Source organism: Syngnathus acus, chromosome 1, assembly GCF_901709675.1.
Source record: "Syngnathus acus chromosome 1, fSynAcu1.2, whole genome shotgun sequence".
In the NCBI taxonomy this organism is placed as follows: domain Eukaryota; kingdom Metazoa; phylum Chordata; class Actinopteri; order Syngnathiformes; family Syngnathidae; genus Syngnathus; species Syngnathus acus.
Genome location: NC_051087.1, coordinates 5,022,194 through 5,049,339, shown reverse-complemented (window position 1 = coordinate 5,049,339; position 27,146 = coordinate 5,022,194). Strand labels below are relative to the sequence as shown.

General features: G+C 43.7%; 1 protein-coding gene across 14 annotated transcripts in view; it reads right to left on the bottom strand.

Annotated features, from left to right (window-relative positions):
* The window catches only part of nfixa (nuclear factor I/Xa), a 97,595-nt gene that overhangs the window by 50,176 nt on the left and 20,273 nt on the right, over positions 1 to 27,146 (bottom strand). For 12 of the 14 annotated variants that reach the window (XM_037259770.1, XM_037258183.1, XM_037255755.1 and 9 more), the window contains one exon: positions 15,542 to 16,073. In XM_037259770.1, the coding sequence (XP_037115665.1) occupies positions 15,542 to 16,073 (532 nt within the window). Of the gene's footprint in view, positions 1 to 15,541; positions 16,273 to 16,592; positions 17,213 to 27,146 lie in introns of those variants that run through there. The other 2 variants (XM_037256619.1, XM_037252628.1) reach the window with 2 other exon arrangements.

Genomic DNA, 27,146 nt, shown 5'->3' with positions numbered 1-27,146 from the left:
ATTGAAAAGCTATCTTTCATCCTTCGGAACTTGCTTCGGTCTGAAATGCGACCGATTTGCAGCATATTGATTTGATTTTAATGGTGAACTGAAGCTCTGTTTATATTTTGAGTTGTTGTCAAAACAAAGGACAAATCAATTGGCTTGTTGCAGACTTGAGTAAATGAGCCGCTTCTTTGACGTTAATTGCTCCAATTTTTTTTTTTTTTTACTCTTCCTTCTTGGTGACTAGTTATGTACCGAGGACGAGAAGGGACAGAGCGAGATGAAAGGGACTGAACATCGATACCTTTTTTTCCCCGTTTTGGGCATTGTCCTTAAAAAATATAAAATACTAATATATTTATTTTTTATATATTTTATATTATTTTTAATATTTTTTAATTTTTTATTTCAACTTGGCATGGTACACAGTTCCTCTGTCCCAAGTATTCGACCTATCTTCTAACTTCAGCTTTACAGTCATAGTCAAGCTAATTGAGACTATGGCAAAGAGGCAAAAAGAAGACGTTTATTCCAGGCGAGTCATTTATTTATTCATGTGGACGACACACCTGGCGATCAACAGGGGCATGGTGTCTATTAATACAGTATATTTTCTTTGCAAACTGATTCAAGTCCCTCAGTAGAACTCGACACATGCGAGTGTGTTTTAACAAGTTTGTAAATGAATCACTTCTTCGTACGTGTCCATACATGAATAATTATGCGCGTCACAGCTGTAATAACTCACAGCTCCCTGCATTTGAGCTATGCTGCCACGCTCCATTAAAGCGCTCTTCCTACACACACAAAACGTCCAGACATTTTGGGTAGATGGCACACGGGAGACGAAGAATTTCCCAGTTGAGCAGCTAAAAGAGGCCTTGGATCAGCGTGAGCTCTAGAAAACATGGTGACGGCGCAGATGTTTCCACGAGTCAAAATGTGGCCCATGCCATTTAGTGCGCAAATTGATTATCTTTGTCCTTTGGTCACTTTGGATATTTTGTGCGATGGTACGCGATACATAAGGTATGCATAATGAGCGTCTGTGTGTGTGTGTGTGTGTGTGTGTGTGTGTGTGTGTGTGTATACTGTACGGTATAAAGCGGCCCTTGACAGCCATTGGGCACGTCGGCGGTACACTCGGTGTGTTTGCATTGGCAGCGTGACAGCATTCCACATTCCGATGTGATATTCAGCGCGGCGACCTCAAGAAACCCGCCCAGCGGAGTAGATTGCTGGCTTTCTTTCCTCTCCCCGCTTCTCATCTTTTCCTCCTCCGCCTCACCCTTCTTACGTTTCACCTTGAGAGTTGACATTATCTATCTCACCTCCCTTCCTGGTGTCCACCAAAAATCCCCACATTTTTCCGTGTATGTATGTTTGATTCAAGATGCATTTTTCTGCTTTATTAGGACCTCCTCACTAAAGTACAGTGCAGCCCGCCCACCTCCCTCCTTCCTTCCTTCCTTCCTTCTTTCATACTTGAAGCTTTTCACTGCAAGCCACCCGCCCCACACAAGTTTCAAGATAATATAATGGCACTTTCCACGTAGCTCCTCCTACCTCTTTTAGTTGAGCCCCGCCCACAAGCCTGCAGAGACGTTTCACCTCAGTTGACCCTACGCCCCGGGCGACACGTTTCTCCCTCCCTCCCTCCCTCCCTTCCCCACACGTCTCCTCTTAGCTTGATCGGCAACCCACAGTTAAATTAAAACACATGGCCACCACACCTGCCACCACAAGAGGAAAACAAAAAAACAAAGGGCAACCCAGGGGAAATAGACGACACAATTTACTCAAATTGTGCTAAATAGTAAACAAGGGAAAACAAAGAAAAATAGCTTCAAGCTTTTAAAAGCCTGGCCACTTGCATTTATTCAGGACAATGAGGGGACACCTAAAAGTGGTGCAGTGGTATAGTTTCAAACAACAATATTTTGGTTCATCCAATAAAAAACTTTAGAGCAATAGTTTATATATTTTTTTTTAATTTTCTTTGATTTTCCTGTGAGTTAGAGCAGCAGTTGTTTGAAATTTCTCATTTCTGTCTTTCAAATTATAGCATTATTATTATTATTATTATTATTATTAACAATACTAAGCAAGATAATTCCCTCTGATAAAATAATATGGTTTGGTTGGTGTTTATATGACAAAGTTGCAAAGTTGTTTTGTTTGTCAGTTTTACAGTAAATGTCAGGTGGGTGTGGCAATTAAACAACTTGAAGCAAGCACACGTAACCTCTTATCTGAGGAAGTGTGCAAATATGAAAAAAGGTAAATAAAGTGTATTTTAAACCATTTTTGTAAATGTGGTTAAGGCATGTGAGGAGGGTACGAATGATATATGTTTTTTTAAAGTTATGGTCATTTGCGAGGCTGAGAGAGTTTCATGCTGTGACGACTGGCGCAACAATCAACCCTCATCTCCACTGTGACAGTTGACAGCACACCTTGATCCATCAAACATAACAAAGGACTCGAATCCACAGGGCGTGGCTCAACTACTGAGCGCAATTATCCACACGTAAGCAAACACACACACACATCAAACACACCTTCCGCGACACTAGTTGACTTCCAAGGCTTGTTGGTTTGCTCTAACTCCACATAGCCTTTACTTACTTATTTCACGCTACGTTAAATAATCGGTTTCAGGCTCTTATTATAGTGATTGTAAAATCTTTACTAACTGAAGAGCTGTTGTAAGTAACCTTTAAACATTCTTAACTGTCATATAAACATTTAGAGGAGTTAACCACTGGTAAATGAAACTCAAATCAAGTAAAACCACTCACCCGCCGGGAAAGCCCAACTGGAATTTTTTTTTGTGTTTGACATTGAAGGTTCCATTCTACATTCATATGTGTGTGTGTGTGTGTATGGGGGTGGGAGGTCGGGTGTGGTATGGTGGGGGGGTCTTGATCTGCACCCATATGTGTGTAAGACTATGTGGGAGTGTATGTGTTTGTTACGGATTAAGAGCTTCACCCCTGGACCTCAAAATTAGATAGGAGATTAGCATTACACATCCACCACCTGGCATTTTAAGCCGCGCCATTACAACAACAACTTTTAATCAACAACAGACGCGCAATCGTCACGTACAGTATCGCACTTGCCTCGTCCTCCAGAGAGACAATGTTAAGGCCACAGGAAAGGCGGCTGTACGGTGGCGTCTGGAGGCTGATAATAAACCTTCTGAGCCTGATATTGCTAGCCTTGCGCGCAAGATAAGGATTTAGCATGGAGACTGACTTTTACTTGGCACGAGTTGCAAGAGATAAGTCGTACGGCAGTTGGCATCGAGCTTAGAGGTAGCATCCTATTAACACCCGTGCGAAGCGTTTACTATCCAAAGAGCTCTGTGTGGATTTACTCATTATGTCAAGCTTAACTGATCCCCCCCGTAAAAACAGTTCTACTCTAGAGGGCTTTTTTTCCCTGTAAAGGTCAAAGGTGGAGGCCTGATGAAGGGGTGCAACTGACTCAAGACACCATGAGGCCACTCAGTTGGGTCAGGAAGTCACCCGAAAAGTGAAAGTCAGTCTTAAATTCATAGGCTGATCGGGATATTGGGGACAATCGCCGATCAAAGATGTAAAGTAAAAAGAGTAATAGACCCCAATCTGATCAGATGATATCTAACAATGTATTTAAACTTGTTTTTTTACTGTACTGGGGCCAGTCTCTCTCTCAAATGGCCAAAATGTGCATATAAATGATGCAATTTTAATGTATTGGCGTAAGATAAATCAGTAAGAATTAAACCCTAAAAATTCACCCTGAAATGCTAATAAAAAATAAATACACAAAAACATAGAGACACACATATGTGCCTTTTTGAAGTAAATTGTTTAACAGGATTGTTGTAATCTTCTTAGGTTAAGCTTCTGGTGTAGTGTTATTAATGCTCAGTTTTGGAATTTTACAACATGCTTCTGGACCAACAGCTGTGGACACAAATTGACAATTAAATCTAGGTTATAGAACATTTTATATGCTATATTAAGCCACTGTCCAGTATTTGCACAGGAAAAAAAAAACTCTCTAACTCAACTAGCATCCCAGACTCGTTTAATTTTTAGAAATAAGAATGTTTACTGTTGCAGATTCACTGCGATGTATTATCGGCATTAAACACAGAATGTCAGACTGTAGCTCATTATATACTATATTATCACAAAAAAATGTTGAAAGCCAAAACCGGCAGCACTTGGAAGCTACTTCCAAGATAACAATCAACCACAAATAAGAAGCACATTTCTTCAATTTGACCATCCTGGTACTTGTGCAACAATGATTTAGTACTACTCCTAAGGAAGGTGACGTTAAAAAAAAAAAAATTCAAGAAAGGAGTGAAAGAATGACTCTGCTCAAAGAGAACGAGGAGAAAAAGCCCCACACAGACGGAAAGAGCAAATAGAGGAGAGGAGGGTAATTGCAGGAAAGGCGGCTCATTAGTCTGTCACGATCCTCAATCTAACCCCCAATTTCAGGTCAGGGTGAATACAAAGAGACTGCAAAAACATGCGAAAACTTAACAATTCTCTACAGTCCAGTGTCCTCAGTCGAAAGAGAAAAAAAAAAAAGAGCAGTTTTATACTTTTGCCTTCAACTTTCTACCTTGGGCCAATTTACAAAAGCTGGCAGGGCTGAGCGTACGCACGCACGCACACACCGCCGCCAGCAACAGTCATACATCACACACCATATCTCCTTGCACACCTCGCATGACGAATACACTGTTCGCCTGCCACGAGCTCCGCTCACTCCGGAGTGTGGAAGACACGCCGACTTTGTGGGAGAACAGAGGAATGGAAACGGGCATCGCAATAGTTAACAAAGTGGACGACGCGGGAGACAATCAAAACACGGGTGCGATTAAACTGCCCGTAAATCCTTCGGCTAACGGGCTGGTTGATCTGAATCCCAGCTCAGTCCAAGGCTGAGCTGCTTCTCTCATCATATGGGAAGACCTACTGCTGCAGCGATTGGCCCTTGACCTATCACGGATACTGACTCTGACTCCCAAGGAACAAACGGGGTGATGAGATTCCCATTCCTGCCTGGGAGTCGTGTTGCTCTCCGCAAAAGCGGGAGTGAGGAACTTTGAATACAAGATGCGAGCGTTTTTATAGATCTTGGAAAATTAATCATGCGAATACCAACAATAACCTTTGTCAGTCGGTAAAATAGTTTATATTGACTCAACGGCACCTCTGCTGGTCGTAGCCGAGTAGTGCACACTAATTTGACTCAATCATAAGAAATCGAATTTTCCTATGCTTTTTTGGAGACTTGGACACTTTATAGCACTTGGAAAACAGAGATAGTATTGTCAATCGTTCTAACTACTAAATCGACACAATCAACCGCGGTTTAAAGAATGACTCAAATTACGATGCCTGTTTTTAAGGAACGTGAGCACTAACAAAATTAACATTCATTTGGAGAGAGAAAAAATGTTTGATGTGTTTGGACCCAAAACTGGCAAAGCAGATTCTCCAAAGTATTTGTTGAAAAATATTTTCAGCGCAGACAAATCTTAAAAACACAAGGCAAGAATGTTATTTGGGAGGACACTGTCAAGTCAAATAAATTGGCAGAAAAAAGATTTTCTATCCTGATCTGGCTGATTCAGACCTCTGGAGGTATAACCTGAAAAACTCCAAACATTCCCCAAAGCTGTGCAGTCAATGCTGCATACAATACAAATGATGAATTTGGATTTTACACAGTGACTCACCAAATTTGTCCAGGTAGCATATTTCCTTAACAGATGCAAGAGTGCATGAAAGCTTTGACATCACACAAAAAGATAAAAGTGTGCCGTTGGATATTTGCATACGCACCCAATAGAGTGTATATATGGTGTTTGCTCATATATTATACATTTCAAATGCACCCCCATGTATGCTGCCTTCCTTCCTTCCTCTCATTCTCTTGTCTGCCTCTCATGTGGGAGGCAGGACTGGGCACCAAGCCATACCACATCAATATGCGTACTGGTAAAATGCTCTGCCGCAATAGCCCGGGCCCGAAGCGCTGGGAGTCCGTGGCTGATTCGACCGGCTACAGCGGGTCACGTCGGGTGCTCGTCACTCAATAGTCAGGGTTAGGGGCACCGATGGCCTCGCCCCTAGCAACCACGGCGACAGACCGTGGATGCAGACAGAACCAGCCAGTGCCACCCTGGAGGCACCTTGGATTCTACCCAGGCAAAGGATCCCTGGGAGCCACGGTTGCCATGGTGCCAGCCAAATTTGGGTCCAATAAATGTGAGGGGAACAGGCGGCAGTGGGGTTGGGAGGGGGGGGGGGCACTTTGGGGTGGCAAGACAGAGGACAGAGAGAAGGGAGGGGGGTTGCCGACTGGCATGGCAACCCTAAAATCAACTGCAAGTCGCATAAAGAAGCTGTTTTGATAGCTAGCCTTGAATGAAACCATAAACAACTGACTTTTTTTTTTTTTTTAATAATCGACAAAAGGCAGAAGTCGATGGAACTGGCATGCTGGATGACGCTGATAACACACAAAGGGCGCTTTCTTTGCATTACCCACAAAAAGCCATAAACTCACACTACTCTCCCACTTTCAGATCAGTGGAATTTCAAGTGACGGCGTGTAGATCTCATAGTGCGCCCGACAAGGCCACGCCGCTAAACTATGATGTGCTCTTAAAGGTTAGCTAGTTAAAAAGACGAAAAATTGTTAACATTCGCATTCAAAACGAGGCTTGAATGAATGCAGCGAGTGAATTAAAGCTTTTAAAAAGTGCCACTTCCTTGGCTTCTGTGCCCTGCTCTTTCATTCACGGCACACTAAGTGCTTTCAAGTAACTTCAGCTTGATCCTCGTGTACACCAATTAATTGAAAAGTTTGCAAGGAGAAAATGCACAAAAAGACTTCTTAACATGACAGGAGGATGTTTTTGAATGACCACCAGCTGCACTGGAGAGCCGTACACAGCGGCTTGCTGCAGCCGGTTCACCGGGGTGTCCCTGGGAACCCGACTCAAAACATTACATTTTACCGGCAGATTATAACATCATGCATGGTACAGACAAAAAAAAAAAAAAAAGTCGATGAGACGTGAACATATGCTTTCACACGCACACTTGTGCTTTGCCAAAAGAACACAAAAACCCTGCGCTGCTTAGCACGTCGTCAGTGCCCCCCCCTCCCTCTATCCACACTAGTGATAAAGAACAAACAAAAACACACTCCCCCCCATCTTACCCCACTCGTTAAGTCTGCGTCCACCTTCCATCTGCTCTGCCCCTCCCTCCAAAATAAAACACAAACAACACACACACACACCATTGCCATTCCCCTCCAAGCTCATCCTGTTATCTAAACAAGCGCCATGCTCTCGTCATCCTCACTGGGTTCCTCTTAGTGTCTCCTCAAGAGAGTCTCTCCTGTCCGCACATGAATGGCGTCTTTTGATGGAGCGCCGAGGCCTTGTTTACCGCCACTCCATTTATTTACCGTTTTTCAAGTCGTCATTGTGGGGACTCTCCTTACCTCCTGGCCCCTCCCAAACAGTCTCACCCATCTCCACCCCCGCCCCATCACATGTCTCTCCCTATCCCGTTTCATCCCGCTTTCTTCTCGCCGTCTAGTGTCCTAGATCTGTGTCCAAACTGATTTGAAGCTTACTCGCTTACACGGATGCGTGCCAAATTTGATTCTCTGCATTCTGCTGTGCTTCTCAGCGAGCTCGCTCATTCGCCGCAAACAAACCCCCCCCCACCCCACCCCAACACGGCCGTCTATCTTCTATAAACTGCTCGCCGTCTCGCGGTGTCACCGACATCAAACGGCGCCCTGGTGACGCTCCACAAACTAATTTTAACTTTACTGACAAGCAAAAACCACAAAACAAGCCACGATAAATATACATAATGTGGAAAATTGAATAACTCAAGTCATACAGTTGAATGAGTTGAAGATGGAGATCATCCAAATGTATTGTATGCCCAAAAGTCATGTAGACAAAGACCTTCACACTGATAAACAATTTATAGTCTTTAATTAACTTAACATGCATGTAGGAGGACGATTCAAACCTATAGCCCCTAAACTCTGCGCCAAAAGTCCTAAAGACGTGCTGTCCCACTATTTAATTTTGAAACAGATTTTTGTGAGTCATATATAAAAAAGAAAAAAAAACAGCAAGGCATCGTAGCTGAGAGGAGGGGAAAGAACGTCCGACAGTCAAGGCTCACAACCTCGTGATGGCCGACGTTCAAGAAAAACACAGATAATGGTCCTATTGAGCACTAAAATGTTTGCACTTACAAATTATTTAACATTTTTCTGAAGCGGCAAACAGGAATCCTCGGTGCTAATGAGGATAGGGGAGGGCCTTCATTTGAACCCTAAAGAGGAATAAAAGAAAAGGGGAACGTGTGAAAGAGCAACGTGAAAAAGAGAGGAGAAGAAAGCCAGGATCAGAGGGAGGAGGTTGGCAGGGAGTGTCGATGAAAATTTGGCATCTCGCGTACGAGTGATAGCGCCGTGCCAAAGACAGCCGACAACTCTGCCTCTCACTTTCTCGAACATCAGACTCCTCCGCGGTGGTATTTTTTTTTTTTTGACTCGTCACACAGATGTGTAAAAAGCAATGTCTGTCTTATTTATATATAAAACATATAGATATAAAAAGAAAAAGACAAGGTGTCCCTACTGGTGGTCGAGTGTATTGCAGGCAGTTAATTAAGTGAATAAATATTATTTATTATTGCAACAATTGATCTAATGGATTTAAAATACTGGTGTCAAACGGAAGGCCCAGGGGCCAGATCAGGCCCACCACATCATTTTATGTGCCCCCTCCTCCCCAAATCTACTTTCTTGCTAAATATTTTTTTCTTCTCATTTTGGTAGAACAGTTTTATCAAGTTTGCATTCATTTTCCCCAAATCTTCTCTAAACATAAATTCTAAAATAGCTGAAATATTTGCTTGCTGCTATTTTCTATGACTTCTGATTTTAGATTGAATCTGTTAAAAACAAAAAGTACATCATAAAAATAACTGCGAATCCTGGCAGGCCAGCCTGATAGTGAGCATTACCCGTCGCACACTTTTTTTCCGCTCTCCCGCTTTTTCTCCTTCTGTCTGCCTCAACTGAGGCCGGCTAACACTCCTGAGTGGCGATGTGGATTTTGGGGACGGACACATTACACGGTTGGAACGGCAACAAAAGGCTGAAAAGAGAGCCGGCGCTGGGAAGACACCGTATTAATACAGACAATACGACCCCCTCGTTGCTTTTGACTCCCTTTTCTCCCCTCATTTTTTCTTGCTCTCGCTTGGCTTTTTGTTACAAAATTAAAAGCTGAAAAAAGCCAACTCGGTTCAGGTCTTTTTTTTTTTCTTTCCACAATTAGCTTTGCCTACACGCATTTTTTATTTGACAATTGCTTTAACGTGTAATTAAATGTAATCAGTACATATTAAATTGGGTCGAAACGTCTTTACGCAACGTAAAATTAAAACATTCTCGGGCAATTAACGATACAGATAATTCCCACCCCAATTGAATTGTATCGCGTTAATTCTTTTCTTCATTATTATTCATTTAATTGAACACAATGAATCTTTCATGCAATAAATACGAAAATGCATTTGGGAACTCAAATGTTTTTTTTTTCCAATGGTTAATGAGGCCTTTGCATTTAATATCACAAAAGGTGAAGAACATTTGATTAAAAAACTTGGTAGCATTTGCTAAAATAGCAATCTTCCATTAAAGAAAAAAAAAAGTAAAAAAAATCCAAGCCTGCACTGTGAGCCTGGCCTGAGGACAAATATGGATGTGACAACTGAGTTTATTCAAACTGACAAGAAGATTAGAGCGAAAAGGATTAAAAAAAAAAAGAGAGAGAGAGAGAGAGAGAGAGAAATAGCAATATGACCAACTTGAAATCCCTCTAGAATAATCTTCTGCATATCAGCAAACAGACTCAAACACAGGTACGAGTTTTTAATCTCTCTCTTGCTTTGCACTTTTCAGAAACTAAAACAAATTCACCGGAGCGTTCCATAACTTGTCAATGGACAATTAATCCAAAACTAACGACAACAACGTGATCTGATCCCCCCCTTCCATTTGAGTCATCGCAGCCTCATGAGATGAATGAAGATCCTGCGGTTTTTGGACTGATGAAAGCGCGTCATCTACGCAAGCCTCAATTCTGCTTGTGTGTGTTGGATCGCAAAAGCACACAGCGTGGCTTTGGCTTGGACCGATCTGCGGGAGCAATCCAAATAGCAGACTTTCTCTTGCACGGCCAAGAGTAGCTGAGCGAAGACGCTCCCTTTTCTAACGCGACAAGCTTCCCCCTTCTATTTTCGCCTCCCGACAGTGTGTAAAAAGATGGGTGGGCCTTGGTGAAAGATGCCAGAGCCACTCTGCATTTGGGGGAGGGGGGGGGGCTGGTTCCCACAGCACGTAAAACAAAAGCCTCTGACCTGCCTGACTTCCACTTCATTTAGTGCACACTTCACCGCTGAGGGTCATCCTGAGCGGTGCCCACACATACCTACATTTAGGCACAAGACACTCTCGTGATGTCATGGGAGGCAGAGAAGGGATCAGGAAGTAATTAACAACAGATTATTTTCACAGAGGAAAACAAATACAAAAGTTGAGAACTGCGGAATCCGTTAGAAAACTTCCACCATGCTGTGAGCCATTCATCATTGTTCGCCAGTTAGAAGCCGCCGCTCGCTCGAGTTTTTTTGCTTTTTGTCACGAGCCAAAATTGTATTGAAGGAGAATGCTAAAAAACTAAATGGCAACACTCGCAAACTAGATGCTCACACTAACTGGTCAAGCATTAACCAGCTCCTGGGGTCACTTACTAGGCCCCGCCCCTAAATGTCACACATCCAGCACACAAATTCCACAATAATTATTTTGTTATATTCTCTTTTCTTCTTTTGAATGGTGTTTTTATTATCTATTTGTATTTATGGTGTTTTTTTGGCGGGCTCGATATTTGTGAATCCTTCCTGCGGTCAATGAGTCAGGGGTCTGGCTTCAGTGCCGGGGGGTTTCACCGTCCACGCGGGACTCCGGCGCGAGGGAGGCGGGATCTGGCACGGTGGAGCGCGCAGTGTGGAGCGGTCACGGCACAAATGGCACAGTGCGCACATTTCACACCTCCCTCGGAGTGACGGCAAATTTCCTGTGCTGCACTTTTTTTTTCTTTGATTGGAAACACATTTGAAACATCTTTTCATAATCACACTTGCGGCTCGCGGAAGGAATATAAAAGGCGGACCGAGTTCCAAAGTATGAGTAAGTACAATGAGCTAACTTTGGGCCTGACAAATGCTTTTTTAATCTCTCTTTCCATGCTCGGACAAATGATAAATGTGCTGCGTTTTAATGGAAAACAGCACAATATGCATTTTGTTTTATGAAGGAAATCAAACGCATTCGGCCGAGCAATAAATGGATGCTCACCCACTAGCTGAAGCAACACTCAATCATTCATTCATTCATTCGCAAGGAGCTCGCCAGTTTGTGGTTATCATGCAAAACGTTGGCACTTGCGGGCCAAGAGATCACTATCGTCATTGTTATAATAACAGTCTGAGTCTTAACGAGAGCGCTCAGGAGCAGACTTCCGCCAAGCCCGAACAATAACAACACAAGAAGATTCTTCCGTACTTGTTTAGCTGCTGCTGTGATATTGGAAAGGAATTGGCAGTGGACAGCTAGAAAGTTGCTTGTGATATAAATAATATAGTAAAAAAGGTGGAGCTGGGAAAGGGGCGGGTTGGTTTGGTATACTAATATGAGTTAGAGCAAGCACATGGGACTAGTTATTGATTTGGGAACAGGAAGTTCAAATTGGCTGAGCTAATTATGCTATTAGGCTAATGAGACAAAAGTTAACCTGGAGCAGCTGGGTCACGAAACCCCTATGAGAAACATAAATAAATCCTTTCAATTACAGTGAATTATATTAATCTGGAATTCCAACTAGGGAAAAACAATTTTGAAAACTAATCTAATTAGGTTTTTTTTTTCCCCCTTGGATATTGCTGTTGCGATTTAATGTGATTATTTTTTTGAAGTCCTCTTCTATTGTGTTTTTTAACAAAAACAAGAATAAATGAATGTGTAAACAATATATTTATCAATGTTTTGATCTTCTGGGTGAGGCTAACACTAAGAGAAAAATAATGAAGCATGAATGAATACAAAAGACAGTTTATCTTTTTCAGCTCGAGTTGTTAACTTACTAATCACTGTGACAACTTCCCAACATTCTATTCTAAGTGTGGCGTAAACAGTCACAAGTCAAATGACAATAACGCCGCCAAAACTTTTCATGAAAAAAATATGTACACTGCACTTTGTACTTTGTATCGACTCCAGATATTCTACAAAGAAATAAAATAGAGGTAACGCCTACCAAGTGACAAAATAAAGCATTATTATAATATTGTCCAGCACTCATTTTTATTTTATTATAATTTTGATTTAAAAAAAGTTAGACAGGTACCCGATTGACGGACTGCTTAAGCTTCGTGGTTTAAAAAAAAAAAAACTAAGTCACTGTGAAGACTCTCTACTCATCTGGTATGTCTCCCGCCACTCGGCATTACAGTTCCGACATGTCGCTCTTTATCGGAGGTGTCTGAAAACACAAGGACGATGCCGGCGTGGTTTGTTCTGTCACGACTGTGGCGCTTCCATAAAACAGAGAGGGATCTCCAAGACTGGCTGAGGAACAGCCTGAGAAAGCCTGACAGAGAGCCCAGAGATTCCCCGTGGCAGCTTTTTGCCACTCTGTCATAAACAAAACACAAGACGTCTTTCTCTTCTTCCCACACCAAGCGGGCTCGGGCAGTGCCAAACAGAACAATCGCGATCGCAGCCTCCTCTCTCCTTTTCCAACGCGCTCTCTTCGTCTTCCACAATATAAACAAAAGAGATGAGCGGAGACTTTACCTCTGCGCGAGTAACAATGAGGGCCATGTTTAAGGAGACAAAACAACAGTGTGTACGGGATCAAACAGGAGCGGGAAAGGCGGCGATGCCAAAGCCCGACAAAATGCAAAGCAAACAAAAACAAACAATGGGCACGTCGTGTCATTCATTGCGCGACTGAGGCAAAAAAAAAAAAAAAAACGTGAGAGGGGGGAAAAAAAAAAAAAAACCTTCATGACTGCTGGCTGACGACTACGCTTTGGCGACCTCACACTTATTCGGAGCCAAGCGTGATAAAACGGTTGACCTTTGGGCAGGTTCGAAGACAGCGGTTTGCCCCTTGTCTTTGCTTTCATCCCTCCCGCCTCTGCAAGGCCCCAAATGTTCTCTCCAACTTAGGCTGCTCTGTCTGGAGGAAGGAAAAGTGCTGAGGCACACCGCCGCTAAGCAAACAGGAGAGAGCACACAGCCAGCGGACATTACGAATGAGCCGTGCACTGTGAACGTCCCCCCGCTAGGCCGACATGTGCTGAACTCGCGTACTCAAAATTGCATTCATATATCTATATCGATATAATTACAATTCTAAGGAGTATGTTGTGATTTTTATTTTAACAGCAGGCATTCCACTTTTTGAAAGAAATTGATTTGAGTGATTCAAAAATTACAAGATAAATATTTTAAATGGAAAATATTGTTTTAGTATTATACATATATTGGAAGATTTTGATTTTTTTTTTAAAGGGAGAAACACATGCAGCCAGCTGGAGTCAAGAGTGTATATTTGCTCAATATTGTAAAAACATAAAAAAAGGAAAATAAATTCATCCTCATTAAAATAGCACATTTGGAAAAACATTAAAAAGAGATTTCCTCATGCGCCCCAAATCGACCAACACAGAGCAAAGCTGCCAGAGTTGTGAGCTGTTTGGCCTGGATTGAGATTGTGGCTTCATGCGAGTGTGTGTTCCCGCGTGTGTGTGTGTGTGCATGGAAGACAAGAGGATACGGACGGGAGGCTGTGATAGCATAAATAGTCATTTTTGTGTGTTGTGTTTGTGAGAGAGCTAGTCGACATTCATTCCAAATGCCCCCCCACAAAAAAAAAAATCCAGCTGAAATAATATTAGGTCACGAGCCGGTGTTTGCGTGTAGCATGGTGAAGTGTGTTTTTAGAGGATTTGGCTTTGCAATGTGTTTCGTGTGCGTGTGTGTGTGTGTGTGTGTGTGTGTGTGTTGGGAAAAACACTACAACACAAAACAGTATTTTGGCTTGGTGTAAAATGGCTGCATGGGAGCGAGCAATGTTTGGCTGATTACGTGTGTGTGTGTGTGTGTGTGTGTGTGCGCGTGTGTGTGTGTGTCCATCGTGATGGCTGTGATACAACACACTTTGGCTATATCAAAACCTATCTAGGATGGTCTTTGGCTGCGTGTGTGTGCTGTGTGCTGTGTGGGTGTGTGTATGGGACTAAAACCATGTTTGGCTCGACGTGTGAAAGTACGGTACAAAGATGAGTTGTTTGTCTATTCTTTTTCTCTCTTTTTTTTTTTTTAGCTGCGTGTTTGTGTATGGGTGTGAACGTGGCTGTGTGTGTGTGTGTGTGTGTGTGTGTGTGTGTGTGTGTGTGTGTGTGTGTGTGTTTGGCAGGCAGGTCCAAGGCAGCGCAGGCGTTCAGGCAGACTGTGAAGGCGGCAGCAGCCTGAGACCAGGAGACTCGCAAGGCTCGCACACACACACACACACACATCCTCGCACACTTCTGGGTTCTGGCCAAATGACAATCCCTGGCTACAATGGCCTTATCGGGGCACATGCACTTTCATCAGAATTGGAAGAAAAAAAATGTTCTAAACAGCGACGCTCCCTTGTCTCGCAAACATTTAATTTGACTGTGGTGATAATCGTGTAAAAATACACAAACAAATACACACGCTTATACAAAATAAACTACGTGTTTATATAAAGGGGCAAATGCTTCGCTTGGAAAAAGCAGCATGGACTTGCCAGGGCATGTTGGACCAATGCCCTCACACACACACACACACACACACAAACACACACACACCAAATACTAAACAACATAGCAAGCGTAAGGAAATAATAAAAACAAGAAATTCTATGACATTTCCATTATTAATCATTTAAGGCTGTTTGTACATGTAATATTATCCATTAACATAAAAAGGGCCTATTTATCGTTTAAAACCTTTTTTTTACATTTCGGTTCGTGTAGGTACCTATTTGAAGAAAAAAAAAATATTTTTTTAAAGTAAAACAATTGCAAAGACAATATGATGATGTTGTGTCTTGTATTTGTGGCATTTGAATGACGGAAGTGTCTTTTATTAAGACTGCCCAAGGCCTTAATTTTGGAAAAACCTCAGCGGAAGTTTTTTTTTTTTTAAAGCACACTTTCACTGGCATGTTGTGCGTGATTTTCGAGAAAGATGTTTAATGTTTTCGTCGTAAAGCGCTCGAATGTGTCATCAAATGTAATCGGTAGATCTTAAACAGTGTTTAGCTGCCCCTGTTCATGTTTTCAGTGTTCAAGCCCGCTGCCCTCCCACGAGGAACGAGTTGCTCACATACCTGGCGTGTGGACGAAGTAGGCCAGGTAGAGGTCCAGCTCCTTGACGGACACCCCGATGTGATGCGGCTGGACGCACAGGCCCGGGTTGGTGCACTGCGGAGACTTGACCAGGCGCTCGCCGTCCGTGCTCTCCAGTGGGCTGCCTTTGAACAGGATGACCATGACCAGGTCCAGCCGCCACACCTTGTCGGCCTGGCGCAGGCAGTCGATGCGACGGATCTTGCCCTTCTGGTCGGGGTTGGACAGCACGCAGCAGGGGGGCTTCTTGCCCGTGATGGTGAGCACAAAGTCCTCGCGGAACTCGGGCCGGATGTCCTTGCGGAGCTTGGCCAGCAGGCGCGAGGCCCACTTCTGTTTGATCTCGGGCTTCTCCCCCAGGAGCTCGTCCTTCACGGCGCGCTCTTCCTCCTTGGACATGCGCTTCTCGTGCTTCTTGAAGTACTTGCGCTTGCGGGCCTGCAGGTTGAACCAGGTGTAGGCGAAGGCGCGGACGTGGGGCAGCAGGGCCTCGATGAAGGGGTGGAATTCATCCTGGATGAGGGAGGAGGACGGGGGGAGGGCGGAGGAGGAGAGGGAGGACGGGGGGAAGCAGGACGAAGAGGGGGAGAACGGGGGAGAGAAGGACGGGGAGAGGGGGAGCGGGGGGGAGGACGGGAAGAGAGAGGTGAGGCAGTTAGCACCGGCGCGCAGCATGGAGGAGCGGCGCCTGCTCCGTGCGAGCGGAGCGAGGGAATGAACGAGAGGCGCCGAAAAAGAGAGAGAGAGACCGAGAGAGTGTGTGTGAAAGTGAGAGAGAGAAAGAGAGAGAGAGTGCCTGACACTCTCCCCGGCAGACATCACACTGAAGCAAACACTTTCAATACAGCACTTAGACAGGTGATGTGTAACTCATCTCAACTCATATTGAGCATGCATCAAAACAATAAGGATTATTTTAAAATATCAATATTTTCACAATTATTATAAAATGATCAAATGAACAGAATATATATATATATATATATATATATATATATACATATATATACACAAAAATAAAATGGTAGTTACCATTTTGCTCTTTCATCATAAAATGACCCAGCAGATTGCAAAAAATATTTTTTTAAAAAAATAAACTGTTTAGTTGAGTCAATTTGCACAGGAGAAATGGTCAAATATTTGGGAAGAAAAAAAAAGATACAAAAAAAATGCTTAGCTGTCCAGTGAAGGCAGCCAAAAGCTTGGAGGGGGAAAAAAAAAAGCCAAGGGGCACGATGTAATACCAGCAAAGGAACACAGGAGGTAGTGTAGCAGGAGCAGGAGAGTTGTTGTTCAAGAGCACAACAGAAGAAGAATGTAAAGAACTTCAGCAACTTCACTGTTCCCAAAAAAAGACTACAAGGATTTAAGAAAATCAAGTTAATCAAATGGTCAAAAACGGAGAAAAATATCTTGATGGGATAGAGAACCAATTCTTGGCAAAGCGGGTAGAGTTCAGTGTGAGAGCAAGAGACAGGCCGCGAGACAGGACAGAGATGGAGGTTCAAAAAATAAAAAAAAGCAAAACAAGAGGACGGAATCAATGTTGGAAGAGTGCGCGCGAGCGCTGGCAAACCCGAGTGCCGCTTCTTTTTTCGCCCTCTTTGCCTCCAACTCTGCCTTCTCTCTCTTCCTCCTCACGTTGCTCCTGCGCCCATTGACTGAGAGTGTGCCAACGTGCGCAGGGACCACCTATTTGGCACCCAGTCGCGGGCGGCACAGCCAATACGCACGCTCGTAGCGCCGAGGAGGGAGGGAAGAGCGACGGCAGGGGCAGAGGCAACGAGGCACGGGGCTGGTGGGGGGGATTGTACACTCGCTGGCTGGCTGGCTGGGAGAGAGAGCGAAAAAGAGTGAGGGTACGTCATAAGCCAAATAGTCGGGTTCCAATCTAGTGCAAAAAGGCAAAGTCCAGAGGATATAACAACTTTACATGCGTCCAATCCAGACACCACCTGCCGACTGACCCCCACCATCGCGACCCCCTCAACCGTACCCCAGCCTCTCCACAAACACCCACCCCCACTCTTGCCACACTAACCGCTCGCATTACAGCACCTTGGCATTGGATGGCATGAGAAAACACAGGCCCAAAAATCCCACTAGACCCTGAGACCAGCAGCTGCTCCCGGATTTGCCACACAAACAAGGAGAGGAGGAGGTGTGTGTGTGTGGGGGGGGGGGTGAAAATGCTTGTCACCCCCACCCCCAACCACCCACCAACATGCCTCTCACCCTAAAAAAATGTACATAAATATAGCATATTTTTACAATACAGCAGAAAATTGATTGTATTAATTTGTCACTTTACTATAAAAGTCAAAAGGCGCAAACACAGAAAAAAGTTGGAATATTACATGAGAAAAGTCATAATGCAATGAGAAAAAAGGAAGTTAAAAATAAAAATGTGAAGAAAAAAGGTTGTCATTGAACAAGAATAAAGTCCTAATAAAACAGCAAAAATAATGACTTAGTAAAGTTGCAAAATTAAAAAAGTTAATTAGGATTGTTACTCTTAAAATTCGTATTTCTCATAACCCGACTTTGCCAACTTTTTCATTTTAATATGGTCTCCATTGTACAAATGCCCTCGACGAGCCTGAAGCATTTTGTAATTTTTCTTCCTCCAATATTATTACTCAACAAGGGATTAGAGCGCCATGACTCGGAATCTCGGCAAGAGGACCAGCTAACTTGTCATGCGGTAAACTTGAGGGCCCAGACATTTCGTAGCGGGGCCAAGCCGCCTGCCGAGCAATGGGAGCGACCGCCCGTGTGTTTGTGTGCGAGCACCTTACAAAAGGCCAAAGTCGTCTACTTGGCGCTGGCCACCATTGGCGCTAGCCTGGCCCGTTCGCTCAGCGAACGACTAAAGGGGTCCAGTCCGCTGATTGGCCGGCTGGGCGGATGACTGCTTGGCTAACTGGTTCGGTAGCGAGCTGGCAGCTGACTGGGGAAGGTGCCGACCCCATCTGGACCGAACCGGGCGTCATTTATTCGGGCTAACATACGTACGATGGATATAAAAAGTCTACACACCCCTGGCTAAATGCCAGGTTTTCATGTAATGAAAAATAAAGGAGAACCGCAAGCGTTAATATTTGAACACTTTCAAATTCCACCACCCATTAGGGTTTCCTGTGTTTGCCCAGGTGGTAGTTGTCTGGGCCCGAGACGGCCGCAATGTGTGTGTGTGTGTGTGGATCAGTAGCTTGGCATTAACGCGAGGACTCCTCTTATCTGTGCATGCCACGCTCTGTGTTTCACTAAATGTCGACCTTTGTTCCGCTGGCCGGCCAAGAAAACCCCCATCCCGACAGGGTTCATCTCCCAAGCAGAGGCTACGCCCCAAACCTTAATTGTATATTCATTGCAAAGTTTTTTTTTTTTCTCTCATTCATTGATAACAGTTTCTAATAGAACAGACATAAAACACACATAATTGCCTCTCGTTTGCTGTTCAATTTACCGAAGGTGAAGTGGCACTTGCGTTGTCTGCACTGAGACGTTCAGCTCTTCAAATTAACCAAGCTCTTACCAAATTAACTTTCCGCGGCATCACGTCGAAGTTAATTTGGTAAACATGCGTAGAAGACAAAATGATGATTGAAATAAATTAATAATAAAATAATAAAAAATTATTTTGAATCATAGTGTGACTATTCCAAAAGCTGACTTCATTCTAATTCTAATTGCAAAATCAACACAATATGTTTGTATAATTTCAAAGACCTAATTCATGTAATTTACTTTTCTTTTTTTATTTGCGGTTTAAAAAACTTCAACTATGTTTCTTAATATCAGTAACCAAAATTCTAAATATCATTATAGTACTGTGGAGTAGTAGTTATTTTATAAACAACCATAATTATATATATTAGATATATGTATGTATTTTTATATGCATGTAGTTTTATATACATGTTTATATATATTGGCATACGCACACGCACACACACACACTTTTTTAATAGAACTCTGATCGAGATTAAAGTATGATAAACACATACACGTACGTGCATGCACGTAAACACACACACACACGTACACACACACGTACACAGAAAGAGAGCTGATGAAGGTTTCAGCATGTCAGGACATGTGATGAGTGGAATTCATCCCTGACATCTGCTGTGCAAAATCACGTCCAGTATTGACAAGTGTGCTAGCAATATCAGGGAAGCACTATAAGGCTTTCCCCCTATTATTATTATTTTTTTTTCTATGCAAAGTTAAAACTCTCCAAGCTCTTAAAGTCACATAAAACAGGCACCTGAGATCAATTGTCACAAATCTAGTCCTATTTCAGCCTTTCCCGGTTTCCATGTTGTCTTCCCGAGAGGAGAGCAGGGAAAGGAAGGTGTGCTTGGAGCAGCCCAGTGAATGAAATGGCGACTCCAACCTCGGAAGCTTTGCAACCTCAAAAGCTTCACGGTTATGAAATCATCACACACCAGTTGACATGACGCTCTTTCTTTGGAAATAGTTTTTGAATTCAAGCCCACACACAATAGTTCTCTCCCTCTCCTTCCCACTGCCGCTCTGGTGCACGGAAGTAAGCAAAAAGCATCGCGCCTCGTTTTCCTCCCATCTCATCACTGCAGATTGATGTTAAGTGTGTGTCTGCGCATCGTTTGTAATTACGCGCGTTTAAACACTGAAGCCTTAGTACGTGTGAAAGTCTGGAAGTCATTTATGGCATGAGGCGGCAGGCGGGAAGACTTTAAACAGCTCCAGAGACGCGAGCGCCGCTAACGCGCCGCTAGCGGGCCGCGGCTTCTGCCCGCTGCACGCCTGAGCTATGGAATATTCCACGTTTGTGCAAGAAGACAAACGCACATCAAAGACGTTCATCATTTTTCATACTTCCAGATTTATTCCGCTCAGATTTTCACGAGGCTCGTGTGGTTTTTCTGTGCATAAATATCACCGCATACACTTAATTAGAAACATATTTTGATTGTATTTATCTGCAACCACCGTTAAATAAATGGGGGATTTTCTGACTTTGGTTTTGGTGGATGGAAACTCAAAACTCCATACACCCAAAATATTTTGTGGCGAGGGAAAAGCCGACTACAGCGAAATGCTACACACTTACCGCCCGGTAATGCAAAACCGACGTTTCATCTAGATAGCGGCGGCGCGCTGGATTCGAGAGACGCCTTTCTGCAAGAGTCGATGTTATCAGTTCTTTTAAACACAACTGGGCAACATTATGCGTTATGAAGACATCGGGAAGGTTTCAAACATTTGAAGTGAGGAACTAAAGACGGGCTGGTGTCGCATTACGTGAAGCATATACGGTATAAGTGAAGGCGCCCTATGAATGTTTACGTTATATTTCATTTCTGTCGTGTTGCGTGGGAAAATATGCTCAGCATTACTCGAGTTTGAGGTAACTATGAGAACGTTATTCATATTTTTGGGAGTCTTCAAACGATGGCCCGCCTTGCAACACACACAAAGAGTAGCCAGTAGGTTGGGGGGTAGAATTTGACGTCCTACTTAAAGGTTCTCTTACCCCTTGGAAATGTTTATTTTTAATAAAATCGGAATTAATTTTGCCTTGAATATAGCTGAGGGGTGCACAGCGCAAACACCTCCGACAGGCGTACGCCGCGGGCAGCACACATGGAGCGTAGGGGGGCCTTGAGGTCTTGGACCTCATAGTTAGCTAATACACAGAGAATGGAGCAGATAATGAAACCCAAAAGGCCCCCCTTCCTAACAAGCAGCAGCGGCGGCAGCAGCCGGCGAGGACCCGCCGTCTCCTCACACAAGAGATGCACTATTGAGAGACTTTCTCTCCCCTTCATTCTTTTATTCCTCACGTCTGCGGGCGGGGCGGGATGCCAACCTCTCTCCAAAATCCGGGCAGAGTGCCCTCGCCCTTTATTCAAAAAAAAAAAAAAAAAACGCTTTGCCAATGTGCCCGCCTCGCTCGCACGTTCAGTCTGTGCAACCCCGCCTTCGACTTTTTCTTTCTTTCAGCCCGAACTAGACAGTGTCTCGGGCTAACACTACTTTTTGCCTTCATTATTTTGTTGCTACAGTCTTCCCTCGGGGCCTTGCTGCTCAACATCGGCACTTGTCGCGATGGCCCGCTTGTGCTTGTTAGCATTAGCGCTTCAAGTACGCTTCACTCTTTAGTCAATGTGGTTTTGCAAAATTGCGACTCAGATGGAATGAAAGAGTGTCACTTTTGCCCATCATTTACATCAAGGCATTTTGGAGTCTGGAAAAAAAATATTTAAAACTTTTGTTTGGAACTTCCACACCCACTGAAAATTATACTGCGATACTGTCATGTAATCAATAGTTGCATTGAAAAAAACGATAGATTTTTTAACTTGGATGAATTCTTTTTCAGTTATTTCCTTTGAGAAAAAGAGTTTTCTGAGCCAAACAAATCAGAGTTGCATCCATGCGATTTTTGTCATCCAACTTGGCATCAGATGAAATATCTGCAGAAGATGGTTGCTGTAGGTTACAATATGTGACTTTCCACAAAGGAAAGAATGAAAATCAACTTTGCAGATGAGAAGGAAGCCATGCCAAGCATGAGAGGCCACGTTGGTGAGCGTGTCCTATCGGGGACACTGAAGCCTGCAGATTTAATTCTGCTTATCATGTGAGCTGGAGCCTTGCCTGCTGGGGGTTGGCGCCACCAGGGTTAACCGGTGCCCACTCCCCGTGGCATGATATGAGCTGGGTCTTTGCCTGCGCACTCTGCCTTGCCTGTCTGTCTGTCTGTCTCTCCGTGTTGACTCGGAGGCTTTGCGCCCGCTCCAAGTGGCCTCTCGGCCGACATTGATCCCATTAGGGTTAGGAGGTGTCCGTTTCAAATGGCGCTCCCGGAGTTGGCTCTTAATCTCCGCTAAGCTCGACCGCGTTTAGGTCAAAGGGAGACGGACAGCGCGTCTTGAGCTGGCAGCTCGGGGGTTAAAAGTCGCTCTGCCCATTTTGAGTGGCATTCCCTGCCGAGCGAGCGGCATGCCGGGGCGGAAGGCGGCCGAGGATGCAGACAAATGCATGCGGGGCGGGAAACAAAAGAGCCTTCACCACCGCGCATGTATAAAGAGCAGCTCCTTTTGAAACTTTTGTCCTCAAACCACCGCTTTCCCATTTTAGCCTTCCATGGAGAAGCAAAACAAGAGCGAGGACTGACACACACACACAAAACATTGACGGGAGGTTATCTCCTCAGCGACCGCGCTGGCTGACTTCCCCGGGCCAAACCACCACCTCGCGCAGACTTCAGGAACACCGCAGCACCGCAGGGAGACAGCCATAAGTGCATGTCCTCCGAGGGGACATAAAACCCACCTCGATAAAAGAAGAGTGGGAAAATAAGGATAGGTGGGCGACAAAAGTCAGAATTGTCATCATTTTCGCCTTCAATGCTAATGTAAGCTATACAGTAATCATAGTGAGTAAAGCTAGCTGACAATGTAGCGTTCTTAGGCCGCAAACGAGTGGAGATTGAGTCAACAGCGCCCCTGCTGGTTGCAAGCGAGTAATGCAGTAATGCTTTTGCCAACTCTGCACAAAGGAGCCAATTCTTATAATTAAATAATGACATTTGTGGTGACTTTTAGGGATCTTTATAATTTCAAAAATCATCACCAATTTTAAAATGGTTTTAATGGACCAAAGGTTACATTGAACAATTTCTTTTTTTTTTTTTTAAATTGTGAATATGCGATTGGATCAGACAGATTATTTCAGTTCTTTCACTTTATTACCTCTGCCAAGGAAGAACTTTTTTTTAATTGACGAAGGAAATAAAAAAACAGGTAGCAATATTTTTTTTTTCCATGGCAAAGTTCAAATCAACTGATCTTATTCCAATCCACATTTTTGACTAACTAAAAAACAAGAATGCATTTTCTGGATGCGCTGTTGCCGCCCCCATGAATGGCGTTGTTTATCAATTCTCAATGCCAAAACACCAGTCAGTCTCCATTTATAAATATGTGATTGTATGAAAAGATAGTATCACAGGAAAGTGCGCCAGAAGGAGCGTGCTGGCTGGACTGAAAGCAGCAAGAGCTGCCACGTCAGATGCTGCCGAGGCTTCTTGGCCGTCAGCACTAAACCCACACACACAAACACACACGTGCAATTCAGTGCTGGGCTCGCTCGCTCGCTCACTTGCGCGCGCACACTCGCACGAACGTACACTTCTAAGAGTTTGCCTTTCATAGAGTCAGCAGCCAAGGCTGACACCTCTGCTCAGTGTAGCATTCACCGCTGTCTGCGTGTGTGTGTGTCAACTCGCATGGAGCCGCTCCATCAACAACACTCACAGGCCCTAATAATAAAGCCAGCAAATCCCTCGCTCCCTTTTTCCACTGCAACATGTCAGAGAGGGCACGGCCCGGCCCTGATTGTATCCTGTTAGAATTCTTTCAGGATTTGCACTACTAATGCATTTGAATTTTTTTATCTAACGTGCCTGTAAAAATATATTATGTAAAAAATATGGCCTCTTTTTTCTTGTTGGTAGTTTTTCCTGCCGGAAAAAAAAAAACAAATTCTAAATACAACTAGACTATTGTTTGATAGGAAAATTCAAATTACACACTTTTTAAATGTAAGGGGTGGAGAAAACCCAGAGATTTGTTTCTCCTGATAGCCTTTACTTCCTCCGAGAGTTGTAATGTGGTTATGAGACACATTAGCATTCCTTCACATCCCCAAAGAAACCCAAAGTGTGGATAGCAAACATTTCCACTTAAGGATAACAATGAGAACGTCGGGGAAAAAACAAACAATTGAATGGACTAAACGTTTTTAGATGACAAGCAGGTAGGAAGTAGCTTTTAAGCCTTCGACTAAACCCAGATAATTCTTCGGCTTCCTCTGGGAATCAAATCAAGAGGAGGCTGACAGAAACTGGGCTGATTTAAAAGACAAAATGAGATGAGACTGTGCAGGCAAATGTAAGACAACACGTAATAAAAAGGAGGAGGAAAGCCGGGAAAGGTGTTAGGAAAGCAAAGAATGTTGTTTCAAGAAGAAAACGCATATGAATTCCGGTGTCGGTTGATCTTGTGAAGAAGGACCGCATGGATCCTGTGAGATTTCCTCACCGGGAGCCTTAAAACCGTTTTTCTTCTTTTCCGATGGTTTCGAGAGACAATATGAAAGGAATTGTCCTCAGCTACTAAGGTCACAAACGATTCATTGCAACTGACACACCAAAACGTGAATCAGCGCGATACAAATCTTGATCGACGGCCAATATTTCGACATATTTACGATACAAGTAACTACCGATGCACAATGATACCGCTCACTAATTAAGTTGCGATCTGATTTGACAGAAATTATGAGGCACCACTGGGGCTCCCTCTTGGAGCCAAATTAATCAACAAATAATAAAGCAAGCTCTCAATTACATGGGGGGGGGGGGGGGGGGAGTTTTTACCAATTATATTAATATTCAAAACAGTTTTTAATTCAAGCCATCAAATTTATGACAAGATTTGCATTTATGGGAAATAACACTTTGGGATTTGGTTGTCTAGCCGCCATTTTTGATTTCGAATTTTAAGCAATACTTAAGATGGGACAAAAAGATGTACTAATCCTTTTAAACTGTTTTATAGAGCTACAAACTGGAGGACACGTTGTGCTAGCCTATAACTATTTCGGGTTGGGGAACCAGAGTTGATGCTATTCTTGGAAGCCTTTACGATACATATACTGTATATGTAGCGTATCCCATTTGGATGGTGCTTGGTGGGTTACACTGTGGCCATGTAATTTTGTTGCCCCTACCACCAACTGTGTATATTTTCTTTCATTTTGCGCACAGCATGCAAACGTTACCACCAAGGCGTATGAATGTGCATTTTAAACAAAAAAAAAAAAAAGAGGAGACAGGTGTCTACACGCAGGCCAGGACACAGTGTCAACAAACAAGGGTCGCATTTAATCAAGCCTGGTTTGTTTATTTAGCAGTGGTTAGGTTTTCACTTTCAAACCTCCCAAACTCCATTGCAAAATTCATCCCTTTTAGACTCCGGAGAGAACATTCAAACAGTATTAATTCCCCTTGCTGGGAAAAGGGACAGCCTTTTCCCGGAGCTATCCGTAACATCTGAATATAAAAATAAATACGCAGAACCGACTTTACCCTCATGTGAGAGGAGCGGGGGGGTGGCGAAATATCAAGGCAGTGTATGTTTTTCCTTGTATCAGTGTCTGGGGCAACATTTTTTTCATGTTAAAACCTACTGCCACCTCTTCTCCCGACGTTTAAGGCCGCCTTCTATGGCTATCGGGAACTTCTTTATCTCCTACCTCCCGTTTCTCCCCGCTGGACGCCCCGCCCCCCCTGCGCCAGTTAGCTCACCGCAAGCCGTTGGGAGGACCACAAGAATGCTTAAATCAGCATAATTAGCCCGGTGTGTACTTTAAACACACATTTCCCCCAAGCCTGGACCCCTGCCACCCATACACCGCTGTGTATGCATCCACGGCCCGTCTCTTTGAGTCAATAAACACAAACATTTCAGCAGTCAGTTGGACGCGCACACACACACACATGCAAACACACACATACAAAAACACAACACAAGGGTTAAAAAAGATGCCGGGTCCCTTTTCCCACCCTGCTTAGTCTCACTCGTGCAGCTGTTCCCCAACAACTGGCCCCAAAACCACTCCGACCGCACTAACACACTTTACTGTGCGGCTTAGCATGAGGCGGCTAAATGAGTTTAGCATGGGTGCTAAAAAGGCGGTTGTAAAGTTTCCATAAGCCGGCTGGTAAAAATCAAGCGGGAGCATGCGATGGCAAAGACTTTGCGGTCGGGTCCCACACACATCTGTATGTGTTTTGGGTTTCACTGGCGCATTAACAAACAATTGCCTCCCAGCAAAGGCATGATGCTTGGCTGCACATGAGGATTACCATTGCAGAGCATTTAATAATCATAATCGCAACCATCAAAAATGAATCAACCCGAGCATGTGATATTGTATTCGGGTAACTGTGCGGATCATATTACAAGAGATGACTTGACTTTGTTTGTCGGCGTGGCTGCAAGTATTGCTGCAAGTCTCTATTTACCTTTCAGGGCAAAACGTGGTTACGCAGCAGGTCGAGTTTGTGTGTCTGTGGGAGATAAGAGCAACCACGCAGCTGATACACGTCAAGTATTCTCGGTGAGTGCGACCATGTCCAATGGAAATAAATAGAACTGTCATGCCCACTAGACTCGGGGCTGACTCCAAACAGAACCATACGGATATTGATAGAGGTTTATTGATACACATTTTTGTGAATCACTGCTCTGTATTGAGAGAGAGAGAAAAAAAATCAAGTGAAACCTCCAAAGTCAAACGCAATCAGTTTCACGACGCAGTTGGTAATCTTTAATACTTTTTGACATAAAAAAAAAAGTGTATTTAAAAAAGTGTAAAAGTTTAATGTGAAAACAATAAAACACTTTGTCCTAATTTTTATTGACGAGCGTGCAAATCGAAAGGGAGTCACGTTGCACATGTGCCCTCTGCCTAGTAGTAAAATATAAAAACAACAACAAAAATACAATGTTAACTTTAACAACA